This window comes from Oncorhynchus kisutch, linkage group LG5 (assembly GCF_002021735.2).
Source record: "Oncorhynchus kisutch isolate 150728-3 linkage group LG5, Okis_V2, whole genome shotgun sequence".
Lineage (NCBI taxonomy): Eukaryota > Metazoa > Chordata > Actinopteri > Salmoniformes > Salmonidae > Oncorhynchus > Oncorhynchus kisutch.
In genome coordinates, this window is record NC_034178.2 from 5,481,409 (window position 1) to 5,503,667 (window position 22,259).

General features: G+C 42.9%; 1 protein-coding gene across 2 annotated transcripts; it reads right to left on the minus strand.

Moving 5' to 3' along the window:
* Positions 1-8: 8 nt before the first annotated feature.
* Positions 9-21,660, minus strand: LOC109890379 (nardilysin). 2 transcript variants are annotated; one of them, XM_031824241.1, is made up of 32 exons: positions 21,571-21,660; positions 20,404-20,628; positions 19,802-20,036; positions 19,617-19,698; positions 19,337-19,490; positions 19,167-19,240; positions 18,979-19,074; positions 18,698-18,820; positions 18,472-18,529; positions 18,314-18,387; positions 18,072-18,141; positions 15,470-15,547; positions 15,230-15,350; positions 11,898-11,956; positions 11,253-11,307; positions 11,068-11,172; positions 10,726-10,849; positions 7,600-7,686; positions 7,394-7,513; positions 2,891-2,942; positions 2,484-2,634; positions 2,277-2,404; positions 2,021-2,186; positions 1,887-1,918; positions 1,674-1,812; positions 1,522-1,569; positions 1,375-1,427; positions 1,128-1,211; positions 892-982; positions 699-815; positions 504-593; positions 9-319 (listed from the first exon to the last, which is right to left on the minus strand). In XM_031824241.1, the coding sequence occupies exons 2-32, from the start codon at positions 20,601-20,603 to the stop codon at positions 107-109; spliced, it is 3,279 nt and encodes a 1,092-aa protein (XP_031680101.1). In that variant the 5' UTR covers positions 20,604-20,628; positions 21,571-21,660; the 3' UTR covers positions 9-106. The 2 variants fall into 2 exon arrangements, with proteins under 2 accessions (XP_031680101.1, XP_031680100.1); XM_031824240.1 differs by having other exon boundaries at positions 20,768-21,583.
* Positions 21,661-22,259: the final 599 nt, after the last annotated feature.

Below are 22,259 nucleotides of genomic sequence, written 5' to 3' on the forward strand. Positions count from 1 at the left end.
AAAGATAGTGGTTGTGTATCTCATTGAGTTTATTAGATGATGTTATGGTCAGGCAATGAAGGAGAGAGAGTTTGAAATAAATATTGAGAAAATAGATACTGGTAGTCTATTGGATGATCTTGTGGTATGGGAAGAGGGTAAGGCTCTGGGTAAATGAAGGAATGTCCATGATGGATGTAGCGGCGGCCATCTTGGGCGAGGCGGGGAGGAAGGTCAGTTTGGACACTTCACCGTAGGATGAACTGCCACACTCTTCCTCATCCCTCTCTCCGTTGCCATCTGCTGGGGGGTCGCCCTCCTCCGGCCCAAAACCCACCACCTAGGAAGAGAGGTCGATGTTAGAGCACACAGCTCAACTATACACTTACATGTACACTGAGTTTTCTGCACTGCTCAACTATACACACACGTACACTGAGTTTTCTGCACTGCTCAACTATACACACACACTTACATGTACACTGAGTTTTCTGCACTGCTCAACTATACACACACACACTTACATGTACACTGAGTTTTCTGCAGTTGTGTCCGCGGTGCTCCAGATACCAGGATCCCAGCTCTGCTCTGGTCATCTGTTTCAGGGCCTCAATCTACTCACACACACACAGTCACACATGAAACGTCTGCAGAAACTACAGAAAGCAATGTAAAATTCTGCACACAGCAGAAACTGAATTGTCCTGTGTGTGTCTCACCTCTCTGTGAAGCCTGTTGAAGACATACTGCTGTGTAACGACCTCGGCCCAGTTCCTGTCCACCTCCTCTCCCAGGTGTGTGTCCTCACACTCCTTTAGCTTGACCAGCGCAGTCACCTGTACACACACACACACCTTCAGCTTAACAAGTAAACTTCAGTACACTCGGATATATAGTCAGACACACACATACCTGTGTGTTGAAGGCACTCTCAGTCAGGGCACTCAACTTCTCTCCAAAGGAAGACAGAAACTCCTCTATCTTCAACTCTACCAGCTCAGTACTGAACGAGAGATGGAAAGAGAAGAGAGAGCCCACTTCATTACTATAAGAGGTGTTTACAGGTCATAAGAGAGAGTACTTCTAGCCTCAGGAAGGCCACATCGAAATCACTGCAGTGCACAATACAGTCAGTATGAAGATCTCACTTGAACTTGGTGGCCTGTGTTTCCACCGTGACAGAGAAGCCCAGGACTCCAGACGTGTTTCTGCAGGTTGGATAAACATGATACCTGGAGGAGAGAGGGGTTTAAGTTGACTGATCCAATTGGACACTGGAGAAGGTTTGGGACACTGAGGAAGGATGGGACACTGGTTAACACTCCTACTCTTTCCAGAGGTTCCATGGTCTATTTAGTCACCAGAGAGACAGAAGTGTGAAACACAGACACTGACCCCAGAGTCTCTTTTGTCCTGAGGAAGTCAAAGCAGGGCTCCTCCATGTGCATCTGGAACCACAACAATATCAACAACACAGAGGTCAGAGGAAGAAGGGATGAGGGGTTAGGGGATTAAAGGATGAATGGTTGTTGGTGTACTCACCACCAGCAGCTCCATCAGTGTGTGTTCTCTGAGGTTTTTCAGACCAGACTGGAGAGAGAGAGAGAAAGGAAAAGAGTGAATGAATGTCAGAGGCGAGTCAATCAGTCATGAACAGATGAATTGTACCAGTGTGTGTGTGTGTGTGTGTGTACCTGGTAGTAGACTGTGACCTCTGAGTTGGCATCTCCCTTGTTCAGTGCTTTGACCTTACAGAGGTGCTGTTTCAGAGGCAGCTCCACCACTCTGAACAACACAGAGACCTCTGCTGGCAACTTGGAGAACTGCAGCTTACTGACAGACAGACAGCAAAGAAAGTTATATGTGTGTGTGTGTGTGTGTGTGTGTGTGTGTGTGTATAAACTTACTCAGTGACGTACTGCAGGAACTGGATTGACTCCTGCAGGGAAAACAGAAACCACTTTAATAAATGGCAGAAATCATACAAGAGGGTTTGGTGGAAAGGGTGTGTAATGTGTGTGTGTTTTCATGGTCCAGTCACCTGGCTAGTGAAGTTCCCCTGCACCAGTCCCTCTGCATAGAGCTGGGTCTTGAAGGTTCTGCTGAACTCCATCAGTTGTTCTACAGTCAGACCACCGTCTGCCAGCGCCTGGTACTTCTCTACCATGGACCAGCGACCATGCTCCAGGATCAACAACCGCACGTCCCTGAGAGTGTGTGTTTGGTGAGAGAGAGAAGAAAATGGTGAGGTTGGACACACCAACAAACAGACCCACACACACACACGCGTGACGTACTTGCCCAGTTTCTCAGGTCGTATGAGGATGTTGAAGTAGGCCTTTTTGAGCTGCTCAGAGAACATATTGAAGACATCTTGACAGGCAGAGAAGTCAGCCAGATGGTCCAGGATCAGATGGAACAGGAGCTACAGAGGAGGGAACACCATTATCCTTGTGTGTGAGTGTGGTGTGTGGCGCGGTGCAGTGTGTCTGGGTCTAACTCACAGGCAGTTTGTGGTTGAAGCCCTTGACCTTGATAACCAGTCCATGTTCTCCTACTGACAGCTTGTAGTCCAGCTGGGCCACGTCAGCCTCGTAGGCTGGCTCTGCTAGGTTATGACCCAGTATGTTCACTAGCAGGTCAAATAACACCAGGCTAGGGGGGGGGGGGGGGGAGCAGAGAATTAGAGGAAGGGGTGGGTGGAGAGGGGTGGGAGTGAGTGAGAGAGGGGGGAAGGGGTGTTGGGGATGAGAGATTGGAGAGAGGAATATAAGCAGAGAGAAACAGGATTAAAATACTGTGTAAAACAGTTCCTTAGCTATGGCTGCATTCTCGAGAGGCTAGCAGTTTTAGCACAATCTCTACCTGTGAAACAATTGTTGGCTAATGGCTCACTAAACCCTGGACTTACTTCTTGGCTGACTGCTGGATGACCGGAGAGATGAGATGGAAGCGGATGTAAGCTGAAGGAGAGAAATAAGAAACGATAGATCAGCAAAGGAGAGAGAGGAAACGTCCTCACATAATGTTTCACACGTAATGTATAATATGTAGCCGACGGCAGGTGATACAATGTCTCGTTATTATTTTTTTCTTATTGTAGATATAATTATATATATATTTTTTGGTTTTGTTACGCTCGTCTGTTACTGTTACTGTCACTTTGTCCTATCGTTGTCTAATATCTTCACTTTTGTTTTGAATGTTCTTTAATTGGAAAATGCAAAAAAAAGAAACGCCAGATCAACGGAGAGAGAGTAGAAACGCCAGATCAACGGAGAGAGAGTAGAAACGCCAGATCAACGGAGAGAGAGTAGAAACGCCAGATCAACGGAGAGAGAGTAGAAACGCCAGATCAACGGAGAGAGAGTAGAAACGCCAGATCAACGGAGAGAGAGTAGAAACGCCAGATCAACGGAGAGAGAGTAGAAACGCCAGATCAACGGAGAGAGAGTAGAAACGCCAGATCAACGGAGAGAGAGTAGAAACGCCAGACCAACGGAGAGAGTAGAAACGCCAGACCAACGGAGAGAGAGTAGAAACGCCAGATCAACGGAGAGAGAGTAGAAATGCCAGATCAACGGAGAGAGAGTAGAAACGCCAGATCAACGGAGAGAGTAGAAACGCCAGATCAACGGAGAGAGAGTAGAAACGCCAGATCAACGGAGAGAGAGTAGAAACGCCAGATCAACGGAGAGAGAGTAGAAACGCCAGATCAACGGAGAGAGAGTAGAAACGCCAGATCAACGGAGAGAGAGTAGAAACGCCAGATCAACGGAGAGAGAGTAGAAACGCCAGATCAACGGAGAGAGAGTAGAAACGCCAGATCAACGGAGAGAGTAGAAACAACAGATCAACGGAGAGAGAGTAGAAACAACAGATCAACGGAGAGAGAGTAGAAACAACAGATCAACGGAGAGAGAGTAGAAACGCCAGATCAATGGAGAGAGAGTAGAAACGCCAGATCAACGGAGAGAGAGTAGAAACGCCAGATCAACGGAGAGAGAGTAGAAACGCCAGATCAACGGAGAGAGAGTAGAAACGCCAGATCAACGGAGAGAGAGTAGAAACGCCAGATCAACGGAGAGAGTAGAAACGCCAGATCAACGGAGAGAGAGTAGAAACAACAGATCAACGGAGAGAGAGTAGAAACAACAGATCAACGGAGAGAGTAGAAACGCCAGATCAACGGAGAGAGTAGAAACGACAGATCAAAGGAGAGAGTAGAAACGACAGATAAAAGGAGAAAGTAGAAACGACAGATCAACGGAGAGAGAGTAGAAACGACAGATCAACGGAGAGAGAGTAGATACAACAGATCAACGGAGAGAGAGTAGATACAACAGATCAACCGAGAGAGAGTAGAAACGCCAGATCAACGGAGAGAGTAGAAACGCCAGATCAACGGAGAGAGTAGAAACAACAGATCAACGGAGAGAGAGTAGAAACGCCAGATCAACGGAGAGAGAGTAGAAACGCCAGATCAACGGAGAGAGAGTAGAAACGCCAGATCAACGGAGAGAGAGTAGAAACGCCAGATCAACGGAGAGAGAGTAGAAACGCCAGATCAACGGAGAGAGAGTAGAAACGCCAGACCAACGGAGAGAGTAGAAACGCCAGACCAACGGAGAGAGAGTAGAAACGCCAGATCAACGGAGAGAGAGTAGAAACGCCAGATCAACGGAGAGAGAGTAGAAACGCCAGATCAACGGAGAGAGAGTAGAAACGCCAGATCAACGGAGAGAGAGTAGAAACGCCAGATCAACGAGAGAGAGTAGAAACGCCAGATCAACGGAGAGAGAGTAGAAACGCCAGATCAACGGAGAGAGAGTAGAAACGCCAGATCAACGGAGAGAGAGTAGAAACGCCAGATCAACGGAGAGAGAGTAGAAACGCCAGATCAACGGAGAGAGTAGAAACGCCAGATCAACGGAGAGAGAGTAGAAACAACAGATCAACGGAGAGAGAGTAGAAACAACAGATCAACGGAGAGAGAGTAGAAACAACAGATCAACGGAGAGAGAGTAGAAACGCCAGATCAACGGAGAGAGAGTAGAAACGCCAGATCAACGGAGAGAGAGTAGAAACGCCAGATCAACGGAGAGAGAGTAGAAACGCCAGATCAACGGAGAGAGAGTAGAAACGCCAGATCAACGGAGAGAGAGTAGAAACGCCAGATCAACGGAGAGAGAGTAGAAACGCCAGATCAACGGAGAGAGTAGAAACGCCAGATCAACGGAGAGAGAGTAGAAACAACAGATCAACGGAGAGAGAGTAGAAACAACAGATCAACGGAGAGAGTAGAAACGCCAGATCAACGGAGAGAGTAGAAACGACAGATCAAAGGAGAGAGTAGAAACGACAGATAAAAGGAGAAAGTAGAAACGACAGATCAACGGAGAGAGAGTAGAAACGACAGATCAACGGAGAGAGAGTAGATACAACAGATCAACGGAGAGAGAGTAGATACAACAGATCAACCGAGAGAGAGTAGAAACGCCAGATCAACGGAGAGAGTAGAAACGCCAGATCAACGGAGAGAGTAGAAACAACAGATCAACGGAGAGAGAGTAGAAACGCCAGATCAACGGAGAGAGAGTAGAAACGCCAGATCAACAGAGAGAGTAGAAACGCCAGATCAAAGAAGAGAGTAGAAACGACAGATAAAAGGAGAAAGTAGAAACGACAGATCAACGGAGAGAGAGTAGAAACAACAGATCAACGGAGAGAGAGTAGAAACAACAGATCAACGGAGAGTAGAAACGCCAGATCAAAGGAGAGAGAGTAGAAACGCCAGATCAACGGAGAGAGAGTAGAAATGACCGTTAACGGAGAGAGACTAGAAACGCCAGATCAACGGAGAGAGAGGAAACGACAGATCAATGAAAGATTATAGCTATTGACCATTTTAATTGTTCACTGTTGTCGTAACTCAAATCAAATGTTTTATAAAGCCCTTTATATATTAAATAAAGGTTCAAAAAAAGAAATGATCAGCAGAAGAACAGTTGCCAGTAAAAACTCCCTAGAAGGAAGGAACCTATGAAGAAACCTAGAGAGGAACCAGGCTCAGAGGGGTGAACCGTTTTCTACTGGCTGTACCAGATAGAGATTAAGGCAAAACTCCACCCAAAAACAATATTTTGGTATTTGTTTCACTAGTCCTTTGTTGATATAGTCCCAAAATGTTTTGCATGTCAGCAATCATGTTTTCAAGATATATAACTTTCAAAATACAGAAACACACCCAGTATGATGCAAATGATAAACTGTGACTATATCAACTATGGACTAATGAAACAAATACCAAAATTTTCCTTTCAGAGAATATGTGGACATTGAGGCCAGATTGTGTGTTTTATAAAGAAGCTACTTTGAAACACACACACTAGGGTTGGCACAATTACTGTGTGGATGAAAACCATTATGAAGGGAAAATAACTGTCATAATTATTGTTTTTTGGGGTACGAACAGGACGGCCTGGAATTTGTGCAATTGAGTCTGTTTCTGCTGTAACATGTACTCTAAACAACATGATGAAACTTTGTTGCTCCTAGTTGAAACAAGCAAGGTGCTGGAGCAAACCAGTCTTCAGGTTGCCTAGGAAACAGCAGCACACATGAAGAGAATGGGCTTGGAACCATAGAATTATCAAGTAGAATAATCATTTAAGAGGATCTATATGCTTGGAACCTCTTTACCCGGGCAATTTGACTGGTAAACTCATGGTTACACTAGGGATGGATGCATGGTATTGGGACGCAATAACATCCATGGTAATGTAGAATGTTCATTCAAATGATGTTAACTGATGTGGCTCTTGCAATGAAATGTCTTTTTTTGTAACGTCAGTTGAGTTGAATCAAAGATGTTCAATTATATTGACAAGATAGTGGAGTGACCGCTCTAACAATGGAAATACATGTCCTTAAAGATGGAAGGCATTCAGGTGGGACCATTCTTGCCAATGAGAGGGCAGAATGGTCCCACCTGAACAACAGGTACAACTCTGATATGAAGTCGTTTTTTTCAAAGTTGGTCAAATGCGTCCACTTATATCAGTGCATTTGTAACAACCTAACCATTCCTGAAAATCTATCAGATCAAATAAGCCTCACGTGGCAATTTAGCAATTACATTGTTTGTTCACCAAATTCAACACTCTCACATTGACCTCTTTTCCAAAAATTCCTCACTTCGTGGTCTTATTTTCGCAGACGGATTTTGGGCGGAGTAAACCCTCCTGTGGGTACACTCGCAGTGGCTGCCAGTCCATCCATTATGCCATCTCTGAATTGAATGGGGACCCTTCTATTTCTGGTATTACTATTCAAACAGTTATAACATTGCGTTGGCCAATCTACCGTCATCCAAACCATGACCGTCATAGCCCTAACACACACACACACACACCTTTGGGTATGTTGAACTTGTTGTCCTTCTTGTACCAGAGACATCCTCGGTCGTTGGCAGTTACTCTGACTGGCAGCTCAGTATCAGGACAGTCAGACTGCTTCAGGCTGAAATCAGTCGCTGGAAGGAAGACACGAAATATGAACACATTAGGAAGGTTCACAACACAGAAACACACAGACACACACAGACACACACACACTAACCGATGAACTTGTTCTCGACAGGGAGGTGCAGGTCAGAGTTGTGCTCAAAGTCTCCGTTCCAGCGCTCTCTCCACTCCTGCTGGATATCTGGACAGAGAAGAGACAACTATCAGGATACCTTCTCTCTTTCTCTACATACTGGGACCATGTTGACATGATCTGGTCCTCTAATAATGTAAACACACACAGAGCCTTCAGAAAGTATTCACACCTCTTGACTTTTTCCAAGATTTGTTGTGTTACAGCCTGAATTTAAAATGGATTCAATTGAGATGTTGTGTCACTGGTCTACACACAATACCCCATAACGTCAAAGTGGAATTATGTTTTTAGACATTTTACAAATGAATTAATAATGAAAAGCCGAAATGTCTTGAGTAAATGTCTTGAGTAAATACTAAAAGCCTAAATACGATCAGGAGTAAACATGTGCTTAACAAGTCACATAATAAGTTGCATGGGCTCACTCTGTGTGGAATAATAGTGTTTAACATGATTTTTGAATGACTACCTCATCACTGTACCCCACACATACAATGGTCTGTAAGGTCCCTCAGTCGAGCAGTACATTTCAAGCACAGATTCAACCACAAAGACCAGGGAGGTTTTCCAATGCCCAGCAAAGAAGGGCTGGTTAAATGGTTTAAAAAAACAGATTGAATATCTAAATATATTTCAGCATGGTGAAGTTAATTAATTACACTTTGGATGGTGCATCAATACACCCAGTCACTACAAAGATACAGGCGTCCTTCCTAACTCAGTTGCCAGAGAGGAAGGAAACCAGTTACAGAGTTTAATGGATGTGATAGGAGAAAACTGAGGATGTATAAACAACATTGTAGTTACTTCACAACACTAGCCTGTACAGAATAAAAAATATTCCAAAACATGCATCCTGTTTCCATTAAGGCATTAAAATAAAACTGAAAAACATGTGGCAAAGAAATAAACTTTATGTCCTGAACACAAAGTGTTATGTTTGGGCCGAAACCAACACAACACATCACTGAGTACCACTCTTCATATTTTCAAGCATGGTGATGGCTGCATCATGTTATTGGTATGCTTGTCATCGGCATGACTAGGATAAAAAGAAACGGAATATATCTAAGCACAGGCAAAGAGGAACACCTGGTTCAGTCTGCTTTCCAACAGATACCGGGAGACAAATTCACCTTTCAGCAGGACAATAACCTAAAACACAAGGCCAAATATTTTTATTTCACCTTTATTTAACCAGGTAGGCTAGTTGAGAACAAGTTCTCATTTACAACTGCGACCTGGCCAAGATAAAGCATAGCAGTGTGAACAGACAACACAGAGTTACACATGGAGTAAACAATTAACAAGTCAATAACACAGTAGAAAAAAAGAGAGTCTATATACATTGTGTGCAAAAGGCATGAGGAGGTAGGCGAATAATTACAATTTTGCAGATTAACACTGGAGTGATGAATGATCAGATGGTCATGTACAGGTAGAGATATTGGTGTGCAAAAGAGCAGAAAAGTAAATAAATAAAAACAGTATGGGGATGAGGTAGGTGAAAATGGGTGGGCTATTTACCAATAGACTATGTACAGCTGCAGCGATCGGTTAGCTGCTCAGATAGCTGATGTTTGAAGTTGGTGAGGGAGATAAAAGTCTCCAACTTCAGCGATATTTGCAATTCGTTCCAGTCACAGGCAGCAGAGAACTGGAACGAAAGGCGGCCAAATTAGGTGTTGGCTTTAGGGATGAACAGTGAGATACACCTTCTGGAGCGTGTGCTACGGTTGGGTGTTGCCATCGTGACCAGTGAACTGAGATAAGGCGGAGCTTTACCTAGCATGGACTTGTACCTGACCTGGAGCCAGTAGGTCTGGCAACGAATATGTAGCGAGGGCCAGGTCGCAGTGGTGAGTGGTATAAGGTGCTTTAGTAACAAAACAGATGGCACTGTGATAAACTGCATCCAGTTTGCTGAGTAGAGTATTGGAAGCTATTTTGTAGATGACATCGCCGAAGTCGAGGATCGGTAGGATAGTCAGTTTTACTAGGGTAAGTTTGGCGGCGTGAGTGAAGGAGGCTTTGTTGCGGAATAGAAAGCAGACTCTAGATTTGATTTTAGATTGGAGATGTTTGATATGAGTCTGGAAGGAGAGTTTACAGTCTAGCCAGACACCTAGGTACTTATAGATGTCCACATATTCTAGGTCGGAACCATCCAGGGTGGTGATGCTAGTCGGGCGTGCGGGTGCAGGCAGCGAACGGTTGAAAAGCATGCATTTGGTTTTACTAGCGTTTAAGAGCAGTTGGAGGCCACGGAAGGAGTGTTGTATGGCATTGAAGAGTTGTTTACCAAGACGGTATTGAATGTTCCTGAGTGGCCTAGTTACAGTTTTGACTTAAATTGTCTTGAAAATCTATGGCAAGACCTGAAAATGGCTGTCTATCAATGATCAACAACGACCTTGACAGAGCTTGAAGAACTTGAAAAAGAATCATGTGCAAATATTGTACAATCCAGGTGTACAAAGCTCTGAATAGCCTTAATTTCTCAGTGCAAGAATAGACTGACAAGTTTCAGAAGAAAGGTCTTTGTTTCTGGCCATTTTGAGCCTGTTATCGAACCCACAAATGCTGATGCTCAAGAAACTGAACTAGTCTAAAGAAGGACAGTTTTATTGCTTCTTTAATCATCACAACAGTTTTCAGCTGTGCCAACATAATTGCAAAAAGGTTTTCTAACGATCAATTAGCCTTTTAAAATGATGAACTTGGATTAGCGAACACAACGTGCCATTGGAACACAGGAGTGACGGTCGCTGATAATGGGTCTCTGTGCGCCAATGTACATATCCCATAAAAAATCTGCCGTTTCCAGCTACAATAATAATTTACAACATTAACAATGTCTACACTGTATTTCTAATCAATTTGATGTTATTTTAATGGACAAAAAATGAGCTTTTCTTTCAAAAACAAGGACTTTTCCTAGTGACCCCAAACTTTTGAATGGTAGTGTATATTTAATCCCTTTTGAACTCAGGCTGGAACAAGTCTAGGGGTATGAAGACTTTCTGAAGCCACTGTAGTAGGCCCGTGTGTGTGTGTGTGTGTGTGTGTGTGTGTGTGGCTCACCCTCTATGCTGTAATGCGTCCCAAACCATTTCTCCCTGAGGGGACAGTGGCCTTCGTGGTCTGGAGAGAGCAGCAACAGGTTGGATCTGTCTGGAGTCAGCAAGGACAGGGCCGCACTGATCACCTACACACACACACCACACACACACACACAATAAATACTTTATTTGAATCAACAAATTACATTCAAGAAGGATTCAAACATTTCTTTGTATGTATGGACACTTAAGGATACAGAAAGCACCTTCTCCAAACAGCACATACACACACACCAGGTTAGCTTCGTAAGCAAGGAAAGGGCCGCAACGATCACCTAAACACACACACACACACAGTCCGTACCTCAGGTGAATACTGGAACATGAGCTGGTCTCCGGTGAGGAAGTGTTCTTTAGGAAACAGCTGCATGTTCTCACAGATATCCTCCACATACTCTATAGGGTCCGTCTGAAACACACAGGGGTGCATCGTTTGGTTGGCTTTCATTCCTGTACTTGTAGATAGGAGGAGAATGCTAGTAGTATTACCTGTTCCTGGTAGTGAAACTCATTGGCTTCAATCTTTTGAATCTCCTCATAGATCCTACAAACATAGAGAGAGAGAGAGAGGCAGAGGGAGAGAGAGAGAGAGACAGAGGGCGAGCGAGATGGAGAGAGAGAAAGAGAGAGCGAGCGAGATAGAGAGAGAGATAGAGAGAGAGACAGAGGGCGAGCGAGATGGAGATAGAGAGAGAGATAGAGAGAGAGGGAGATGGAGAGAGAGATAGAGAGAGAGACAGAGGGCGAGCGAGATAGAGAGAGAGATAGAGAGAGATAGAGAGAGAGGGAGAGAGAGATAGAGAGAGAGAGAGGGAGAGAGAGATAGAGAGAGAGATAGAGAGAGAGGGAGAGAGAGAGAGAGAGAGATAGAGAGAGAGGGAGAGAGAGAGAGAGAGAGATAGAGAGAGAGGGAGAGAGATGGAGAGAGAGATAGAGAGAGAGGGAGAGAGAGGGAGAGAGATAGAGAGAGAGATAGAGAGAGAGGGAGAGAGATAGAGAGAGAGATAGAGAGAGAGGGAGAGAGATAGAGAGAGATAGAGAGAGAGGTAGAGAGATAGTCATATACTGTATAAATAAAGCACATATTCTGCCTTTCACATGCCTATAATGAAGCCCTAATCACACAGACACTACCTTTGTTGGGGACCCAGGCTCTGTAGCATCTTGAGATACTGGAAGACCAGGTGAGCCACCTGTAGAGAAACACATAATGTGTGTACTGTGTACCAAACGTTTTACTATACTGTTGAGTACCAAAAGTGCTCACTAGAATAGTAAGCCAACTAAAATTCAGAGAAGTGAGGACATTTTGCCAGTCCTCACTTGTAAAAATACTATTTTAGGCTTCAGGGTTAGGTTTATAACTAGGGTTAGGTTTATAACTAGGGTTAGGTTTATAACTAGGGTTAGGGTTATAACTAGGGTTAGGGTTATAACTAGGGTTAGGGTTATAACTAGGGTTAGGTTTATAACTAGGGTTAGGTTTATAACTAGGGTTAGGTTTATAACTAGGGTTAGGTTTATAACTAGGGTTAGGGTTATAACTAGGGTTAGGTTTATAACTAGGGTTAGGGTTATAACTAGGGTTAGGTTTATAACTAGGGTTAGGGTTATAACTAGGGTTAGGTTTATAACTAGGGTTAGGTTTATAACTAGGGTTAGGGTTATAACTAGGGTTAGGTTTATAACTAGGGTTAGGTTTATAACTAGGGTTAGGTTTATAACTAGGGTTAGGTTTATAACTAGGGTTAGGGTTATAACTAGGGTTAGGGTTATAACTAGGGTTAGGTTTATAACTAGGGTTAGGTTTATAACTAGGGTTAGGTTTATAACTAGGGTTAGGGTTATAACTAGGGTTAGGTTTATAACTAGGGTTAGGGTTATAACTAGGGTTAGGTTTATAACTAGGGTTAGGGTTATAACTAGGGTTAGGTTTATAACTAGGGTTTTAGTTATAACTAGGGTTAGGTTTATAACTAGGGTTAGGTTTATAACTAGGGTTTTAGTTATAACTAGGGTTAGGGTTATAACTAGGGTTAGGGTTATAACTAGGGTTAGGGTTATAACTAGGGTTAGGGTTATAACTAGGGTTAGGTTTATAACTAGGGTTAGGTTTATAACTAGGGTTAGGGTTATAACTAGGGTTAGGTTTATAACTAGGGTTAGGGTTATAACTAGGGTTAGGGTTATAACTAGGGTTTGGGTTATAACTAGGGTTAGGGTTATAACTAGGGTTAGGTTTATAACTAGGGTTAGGTTTATAACTAGGGTTAGGGTTATAACTAGGGTTAGGGTTATAACTAGGGTTAGGTTTATAACTTGGGTTAGGTTTATAACTAGGGTTAGGTTTATAACTAGGGTTTTAGTTATAACTAGGGTTAGGGTTATAACTAGGGTTAGGGTTATAACTAGGGTTAGGGTTATAACTAGGGTTAGGGTTATAACTAGGGTTAGGTTTATAACTAGGGTTAGGGTTATAACTAGGGTTAGGGTTATAACTAGGGTTAGGTTTATAACTAGGGTTAGGGTTATAACTAGGGTTAGGGTTATAACTAGGGTTTGGGTTATAACTAGGGTTAGGGTTATAACTAGGGTTAGGGTTATAACTAGGGTTAGGTTTATAACTAGGGTTAGGTTTATAACTAGGGTTAGGGTTATAACTAGGGTTAGGGTTATAACTAGGGTTAGGGTTATAACTAGGGTTAGGTTTATAACTAGGGTTAGGTTTATAACTAGGGTTAGGGTTATAACTAGGGTTAGGTTTATAACTAGGGTTAGGTTTATAACTAGGGTTAGGGTTATAACTAGGGTTAGGGTTATAACTAGGGTTAGGTTTATAACTAGGGTTAGGTTTATAACTAGGGTTAGGTTTATAACTAGGGTTAGGTTTATAACTAGGGTTAGGTTTATAACTAGGGTTAGGGTTATAACTAGGGTTAGGGTTATAACTAGGGTTAGGTTTATAACTAGGGTTAGGGTTATAACTAGGGTTAGGTTTATAACTAGGGTTAGGGTTATAACTAGGGTTAGGTTTATAACTAGGGTTAGGTTTATAACTAGGGTTAGGTTTATAACTAGGGTTAGGTTTATAACTAGGGTTAGGTTTATAACTAGGGTTAGGGTTATAACTAGGGTTAGGGTTATAACTAGGGTTAGGGTTATAACTAGGGTTAGGTTTATAACTAGGGTTAGGTTTATAACTAGGGTTAGGTTTATAACTAGGGTTAGGGTTATAACTAGGGTTAGGTTTATAACTAGGGTTAGGGTTATAACTAGGGTTAGGTTTATAACTAGGGTTAGGGTTATAACTAGGGTTAGGTTTATAACTAGGGTTAGGTTTATAACTAGGGTTAGGGTTATAACTAGGGTTAGGTTTATAACTAGGGTTAGGGTTATAACTAGGGTTAGGTTTATAACTAGGGTTAGGGTTATAACCAGGGTTAGGTTTATAACTAGGGTTTTAGTTATAACTAGGGTTAGGTTTATAACTAGGGTTAGGTTTATAACTAGGGTTTTAGTTATAACTAGGGTTAGGGTTATAACTAGGGTTAGGGGTTATAACTAGGGTTAGGGTTATAACTAGGGTTAGGGTTATAACTAGGGTTAGGTTTATAACTAGGGTTAGGTTTATAACTAGGGTTAGGGTTATAACTAGGGTTAGGTTTATAACTAGGGTTAGGGTTATAACTAGGGTTTGGGTTATAACTAGGGTTAGGGTTATAACTAGGGTTAGGGTTATAACTAGGGTTAGGTTTATAACTAGGGTTATAACTAGGGTTAGGTTTATAACTAGGGTTATAACTAGGGTTAGGTTTATAACTAGGGTTAGGGTTATAACTAGGGTTAGGGTTATAACTAGGGTTAGGGTTATAACTAGGGTTAGGTTTATAACTAGGGTTAGGTTTATAACTAGGGTTAGGGTTATAACTAGGGTTATAACTAGGGTTAGGTTTATAACTAGGGTTAGGGTTATAACTAGGGTTAGGGTTATAACTAGGGTTAGGTTTATAACTAGGGTTAGGGTTATAATTAGGGTTAGGGTTATAACTAGGGTTAGGTTTATAACTAGGGTTAGGTTTATAACTAGGGTTAGGTTTATAACTAGGGTTAGGTTTATAACTAGGGTTAGGTTTATAACTAGGGTTAGGGTTATAATTAGGGTTAGGGTTATAACTAGGGTTAGGTTTATAACTAGGGTTAGGTTTATAATTAGGGTTAGGGTTATAATTAGGGTTAGGGTTATAACTAGGGTTAGGTTTATAACTAGGGTTAGGTTTATAACTAGGGTTAGGGTTAGAAGTTCTAGAATCCTTGGTCAGTGAGTGTGTACCAACCTGGTAGAAGTTCTAGAATCCTTGGTCAGTGAGTGTGTACCAACCTGGTAGAAGTTCTGAAATCTTTGGTCAGTGAGTGTGTACCAACCTGGTAGAAGTTCTGGAATCCTTGGTCAGTGACTGTGTACCAACCTGGTAGAAGTTCTGGAATCCTTGGTCAGTGAGTGTGATGGAGATGGAGAAGATGGAGTAGGTAGAGTTCTGGTCAAAGCCTGTTTCACTGTTCCCTCCAAACAGAGCCATGGCCCAGCACCTACACACACACACACACACACACACACCTCAGCACCTAAGTACAGTTGCCACATAAACATTGCTATAAAACAGTGCATTGTGGGTTATGTAGTCCTGTATGCTGTAGTTCTGACTCACTTCCTCCTGAGAATTGATAGGATGCTGCCTGTGCCCTCGTGACCAATCAGCCAAGAGATGTAGTGGAGAGGCTTCACCCTGAGAAAGAGAGAGAGAGAGGTGGAGCAAGAACGGGATGGGGGGTTGAAGAGAGGAAGAAAGAGTGAGGCAGAGAGAGAGGTGCATCATCAACTGTAGTATCTCTCCTGTAGTTCCTCTGTTATAAAGCTGTCTGTTATAAAGCTGTCTGGAGTAGTATCTCTCCTGTAGTTCCTCTGTTATAAAGCTGTATTATATGTAGTAGCTGTACTGTCTGTAGTAGCTGTATTACATGTAATATCTGTCGTAGCTGTAATATCTGTAGTAGCTGTATTATATGTAATAGCTGTACTATCTGTAATAGCTGTATTATCTGTAATAGCTGTATTATCTGTATTATCTGCAGTAGCTGTATTATCTGGAGTAGCTGTACTATCTGTAGTAGCTGTATTATATGTAATAGCTGTACTATCTGTAATAGCTGTATTATATGTAGTAGCTGTACTATCTGTAGTAGCTGTACTATCTGTAGTAGCTGTATTATCTGTAATAGCTGTATTATCTGTATTATCTGCAGTAGCTGTATTATCTGTATTATCTGCAGTAACTGTATTAGCTGTATTATCTGTAGTATCTGTATTATCTATACTAGCTGTATTATCTGTAGTAGCCATATTATCTATAGTATCTGTATTATCTGCAGTAGCTGTATTATCTGGAGTAGCTGTACTATCTGTAGTAGCTGTACTATCTGTAGTAGCTGTATTATCTGTAATAGCTGTATTATCTGTATTATCTGCAGTAGCTGTATTATCTGTAGTATCTGTATTATCTATACTAGCTGTATTATCTGTAGTAGCCATATTATCTATAGTAGCTGTATTATCTGTAGTAGCTGTATTATCTGTAGTAGCTGTATTATCTGTAATAGCTGTACTATCTGTAGTAGCTGTACTATCTGTAGTAGCTGTAATATCTGTAGTAGCTGTAATATCTGTAGTAGCTGTATTATCTGTAATAGCTGTATTATCTGTAGTAGCTGTACTATCTGTAGTAGCTGTACTATCTGTAGTAGCTGTAATATCTGTAGTAGCTGTATTATCTGTAGTAGCTGTATTATCTGTAGTAGCTGTATTATCTGGAGTAGCTGTATTATCTGTAGTAGCTGTATTATATGTAGTAGCTGTACTATCTGTAGTAGCTGTATTATCTGTAGTAGCTGTATTATCTGTAATAGCTGTATTGTCTGTAATATCTGTAGTAGCTGTATTATCTGTAATAGCTGTATTATCTGTAATAGCTGTATTGTCTGTAATATCTGTAGTAGCTGTATTATCTGTAGTAGCTGTATTATATGTAGTAGCTGTACTATCTGTAGTAGCTGTATTATCTGTAGTAGCTGTATTATATGTAGTACCTGTAATATCTGTAGTAGCTGTATTATCTGTAGTAGCTGTATTATATGTAGTACCTGTAATATCTGTAGTAGCTGTACTATCTGTAGTAGCTGTATTATCTGTAGTAGCTGTATTATATGTAGTACCTGTAATATCTGTAGTAGCTGTACTATCTGTAGTAGCTGTATTATCTGTAGTAGCTGTATTATATGTAGTACCTGTAATATCTGTAGTAGCTGTATTATATGTAGTACCTGTAATATCTGTAGTAGCTGTATTATCTGTAGTAGCTCTATTATACTAGAGGTTAGAGCATTGGGCCAGTAACCAGAAGGTTGCTGGATCAAATCGCTGAGCTGACATGTGAAAAATGTGTCATTCTGCCCCTAAGCAAGGCAGTTAACCCACAGTTCCCCGGGCGTCGAAGAAGTGGATGTCGATTAAGGCAGCCCCCCGCACCTCTATGATTCAGAGGGGTTGGGTTAAATGCGGAAGACACATTTCAGTTGACTACATTCAGTTGGACAATTTGGAGTAGCTGTATTATCTGGAGTAGCTGTATTATCTGGAGTATCTGTATTATCTGTAATAGCTATATTATCTGTATTATCTGCAGTAGCTGTATTATATATAATAGCTGTACTATCTGGAGTAGCTGTATTATCTGTAGTAGCTGTATTATATGTAATAGCTGTATTATATGTAATAGCTGTACTATCTGGAGTAGCTGTATTATCTGGAGTAGCTGTATTATCTGTAATAGCTGTATTATCTGTAGTAGCTGTACTATCTGTAGTAGCTGTATTATCTGGAGTAGCTGTATTATCTGGAGTAGCTGTATTATCTGTAATAGCTGTATTATATGTAACAGCTGTATTATATGTAATAGCTGTATTATATGTAATAGCTGTATTATATGTAATAGCTGTATTATATGTAACAGCTGTATTATATGTAATAGCTGTACTATCTGGAGTAGCTGTATTATCTGTAATAGCTGTATTATATGTAACAGCTGTATTATATGTAACAGCTGTATTATATGTAATAGCTGTATTATCTGGAGTAGCTGTATTATCTGTAATAGCTGTATTATATGTAACAGCTGTATTATATGTAACAGCTGTATTATATGTAATAGCTGTACTATCTGGAGTAGCTGTATTATATGTAGTTGTGTTTCTTACCTGTAGTGTTTCTCCTGAGGAGGCAGGGACCAGGTGATGGTCAGAGCATGGACCTTCCTCACAGGAACAACTGAAACACACAGCTATGTCTTACTACACTTGTGAGCGTATCTTTTTGGGAACCAACAATTCATTCCCATTCAAAATCTTGTTTTTAGTGAGCTGAACTGAAGCTGTATGGCTCTAATGGAGATCAGGAGGAAAGGCTGTGCAGGTCAGCTCAATAGAGCAGGTGTTCCTACCTCTGTACAGCTTGTTGAAGGCTGGAGTATCAAAGGGATCTAGCAGCTCAGAGAAGTCCGGCTTGGGCTGAGCACTGAGGAACAGGGTTCAGTAAGTGTTCGCTAAATGGCCATATAATATTTGAATGGTGAGGGATTCATGTACAGCTGAGACTCACTTGTTGGGCACTCCACTGAAGATCTCCTTCACCCACTCCTCTAGAGTGTCCAGCTTCTCTACACACACACACACAGACACACACACACACCGACAGAGGAGGACGACAGAGTTACATGTGTGACTGCGCGGCAAGGTCGTGTGTGTGTATGGAGGACGACAGAGTTACATGTGTGACTGCGCGGCAAGGTCGTGTGTGTGTATGTGTGTGTGTGAGTGCGCATCACCTTTAGACTGCACAGCCAGGGTCATGTAGTGGGCAGAGTAATGTCTCTTCCAGAAGGAGCGGAGCCTCTTGTAAACATTGATCTTCTTTTTCCTGGGCTCTGTCTTCAGAGTCTGGGCATTACCTGGGGAAACCATGACAACCACCGGGTGAAACCATGACAACAGCTCAGTCACATACCACAATAACACAACATCTGTCTCTCCTTTACACATGACAACACAGTACACAGAGTAGTTTTTTTGTGTGTGTGTGTGTGCGTGCATGCGTGCGTGTCCTCACCCCAGCAGAACTTGCCCATGGGGTGACCTGGCTTCGCTAGACTCCCAAACAACATCTCTTTCCTGTGAGAGTCAGACGGCTTGGCCAGTTGGTACTCTGATAAAAGAGAGAAGGGGGAGCAGGTCACTACATAACCAGTGCATAAGGTCTGAATAAAGTCAACATTTTTCCCCCAGAATGCCTCTCACCGGAGTCGACAGCTTCCACCTCCCTGTCGATGGCGTCTCGGATCATCAGAGGACAGATGAAAAACTGGGCCCATCTGGAGAGAGCCAATCACAGACAGGTACAAAGTCAGATGGACTAATCCGAAACAAGAGACAAGGCACAGAGACTATAATGGTGGTGTGTTGCTGACCTGTCCAGAGCCTCTCTGAATTTCTTTCTCTGGACGTCAAACTGGAAGACGGTTCTCTCACAGTCCGTGGAAGCGTTGTCACTGCCCCCATGTTTCTTCAGGAAGGCATCGAAACCATTCTCTGATGGGTACTTCTCACTGCCCATGAACACCACTACAGGAGGAGAGGAGAGGGGGAGGAGAGGAGAGTCTGTTTTATATCCCCTTGTGTCACAAACACAGCATTGCACCAGATTTATTACAACAAAACCATCTCATCCTTAAGGGCCATCATACTCACTGTGTTCCAGGAAGTGGGCGAGGCCTGGGAGGTCATTGGGGTCACTGAAGCTGCCAATACCCACACACAGCGCTGCTGCAGACTGACACACACACGCAAACACACACACAAACACACAATCATCAACACCCTTATTACTATTGCTGCTAATGTGCTGCTATTTCCTCTTCAGGTCACCCTCTCACCTGTTTCTCTGAGTGTCCCTTCTTCCTCTTCCCTCCATCCTCGTCATCCTCAAAGTCACTGTCCTTGTCATCCTCCTCTTCTTCAGACTCTTCCTCTGTTTCCTCTCCTGAGTCTTCTTCCTCCTCTTCCTCCTCCAGTTCCTCCTCCTCCTCTGATTCGTCATCTCCAGAAGAGGCGGGACCAGTGAAGTCTGAAATTAGCAGAACTCGAAGCCCATTGGTCAGCTCGATGTACCTGTGGGAGGGGTTAGACAGAGGTAAACACTATTCTCTTATTCTAAAATGCTGACACAACCACACACACAGTTTGGCCCTCCGAAACTGCGTGCTTCAGTTGGTTTAAAATGACAGCAGAATGTCTTCTTTACACCGCTCCTTGGCCAACATGAGACCTGTTACGCTCCCAGACACCCTGCAGAGTCTCGCAGACAGACAGACAGACAGACAGACAGACAGACAAACAAACAGACGGATGGAAAGAAAAAGTCTCTCTCTCTCACACTCACACAGTCTCTCTCTCTCTCTCACTCTCACACACACACATTATCTTTCTCTCTCTCTCACACACACATGTTGGTGTGTAAGGTAAACATTGATGTTACCTGTACTGTTTGGGGTCACTAGGGGACTTGATGATCTCTGGGTCTCCAGTGTTCTCTCCTCCTCCATCCCCTGCTTCCTGGACTTGGACCTTTGGCTCTGGCTCCGCTTCCTCTCTTTCTTCTTCTCTTTCCTCCCCTCGGTCCGGTCCGGTACTAGAGCCACTGGCTGAGGCACTTCTGGACTTGTTGGTCTGTGGCATTCTGAATAGCGACGACACTTTGGCACTGCGAGGCGACAACAGAGGGCCACGGTGAATAGGACACAGGGAAACCAATAGACAGGTTATTCAACTCCAGGTCTGGAGGGACTCTTCTCTACTTGGAAGTTCATTCATGTCACTGATCGGGCAGAGAGTCCATTCACCTTGTGTGCCAGGTCTGAGTCAGTCCCTGATTAGCAGGGAAGGATGACAACCACAGGGGTTTGGGTCCTGCAGGTCTGGAACTGAATGGCCCTGCTCTACTGGCCAACACTGTGACACAGCGTGTCACTCTAAGGACAGCAATGGTGATGGGCTGGATTTAATTTAAAATTATTGCTTAAGCTAGGCTACTGAGTAAATATTTCATTTTAATGACAGATCTGTCAAGAAGTGACAGTGATTGAAAGTAAGACTCTGCAAAGCAAACATCTATGTATTAGTTTGATCAGCTGTCAAAAAAGTATTATCATTCCAGACACAGTCAACAGATGCAATGGGGGGGGGGGGTGATGAGGCGACAATACATCTATTCACCTAACGCCTGTCTGGTTTGTTCGCCCGTAATTCAGCTGTGTCAGCTACAAAAACACAACCCTAGTCCCCAAGTGCCCTACACTCGCCTCTCTGCGGGCTTAATGTAGGCTCAGTCAGCACTGCAAGTCAGCCAACTTATATCGCTAGCAGCAAACTGTAGCAAGCGAGTCACCGGTTACAAAATGGCAATAATATGAAAGATACAGTAACACAGATATAGGCTACTTCACCACGATCGACCGACAAGTCTATCAAAAAGCCCCAGACTTTTCTAGGCTAGCGACTCACACAATACATGTCAAACCCCACCCAACTTTTCTACGACGGGAACGTATACTTCAAATTGGTTCTATGTCCTAGAAATTAATCTTATATTTGGTCAAGTTTGACAGCTAACGAAGTAGCGTTGGTCCCGGCGATGATTCCATACCTTGCTTCTTGATATCACAGGGATGGAACCTAGCGTTTCCCCTGCATATGGTAGGATGCTTATTTTGCTATAAGGAGCGCCTTGATTCGTCGAACGCCAAGAGCATTTCAACATTGCAACATTTGATTGCTCCGGAACAAGGCAGACACACCCAGGGGCGTGATTACGGAAACTTTAAACGACCGTGATTGGGCAAAAATACGCCACACGTGGGAACTTCTCTACTCTTCACATTGTGGTTACATTGTAGCAGCAACACGAGACTGTTGTAACTAACAAGTACTGTAGCACTAGCAGCGACAACAAAATGGACAGTGTCGACAAGTTGTCTGGCAGGACCTATACTTACCACAGTCCCGCGTTACAGCAGTCCATAATGAGTTTATATTTTCCAGCACTCATTCATTGCACCGTAATAAAATCAGCATCGAGGTAGTTACAGTCGCATGTTGGTTTGTCCATTGATAGGCTTGAGGTAGGCAACTGTACATTGTGATGCAGATACAGTAGAATACAAGTGATACGTTCTATTGAATTGCTTCCTAAATTCCAAACCTTCTTGTGGCCGTGTTGAGCCGCTAGGGGGTAGGCGAAAACAGGGCAAATATTGATAGTTTATCTGTTGATCGTCTGTGGGCCTACAGTTGAACGAGCGACTGCTTAAGACATGACCTTGCTTTTGGGCCGTT

Excerpts from the sequence above, each read along its gene's own strand:
- LOC109890379 (XM_031824241.1), bottom strand. The coding sequence starts at position 20,603 with ATGCCACAGACCAACAAGTCCAGAAGTGCCTCAGCCAGTGGCTCTAGT. Across the intron at positions 10,850-11,067 it reads TGTTCCAGTATTCACCTGAG|GTGATCAGTGCGGCCCTGTC; the intron begins GTACGGACTGTG and ends GTGTGTGTGTAG. Across the intron at positions 2,943-7,393 it reads CAAGTTCAACATACCCAAAG|CTTACATCCGCTTCCATCTC; the intron begins GTGTGTGTGTGT and ends TCTCTCCTTCAG.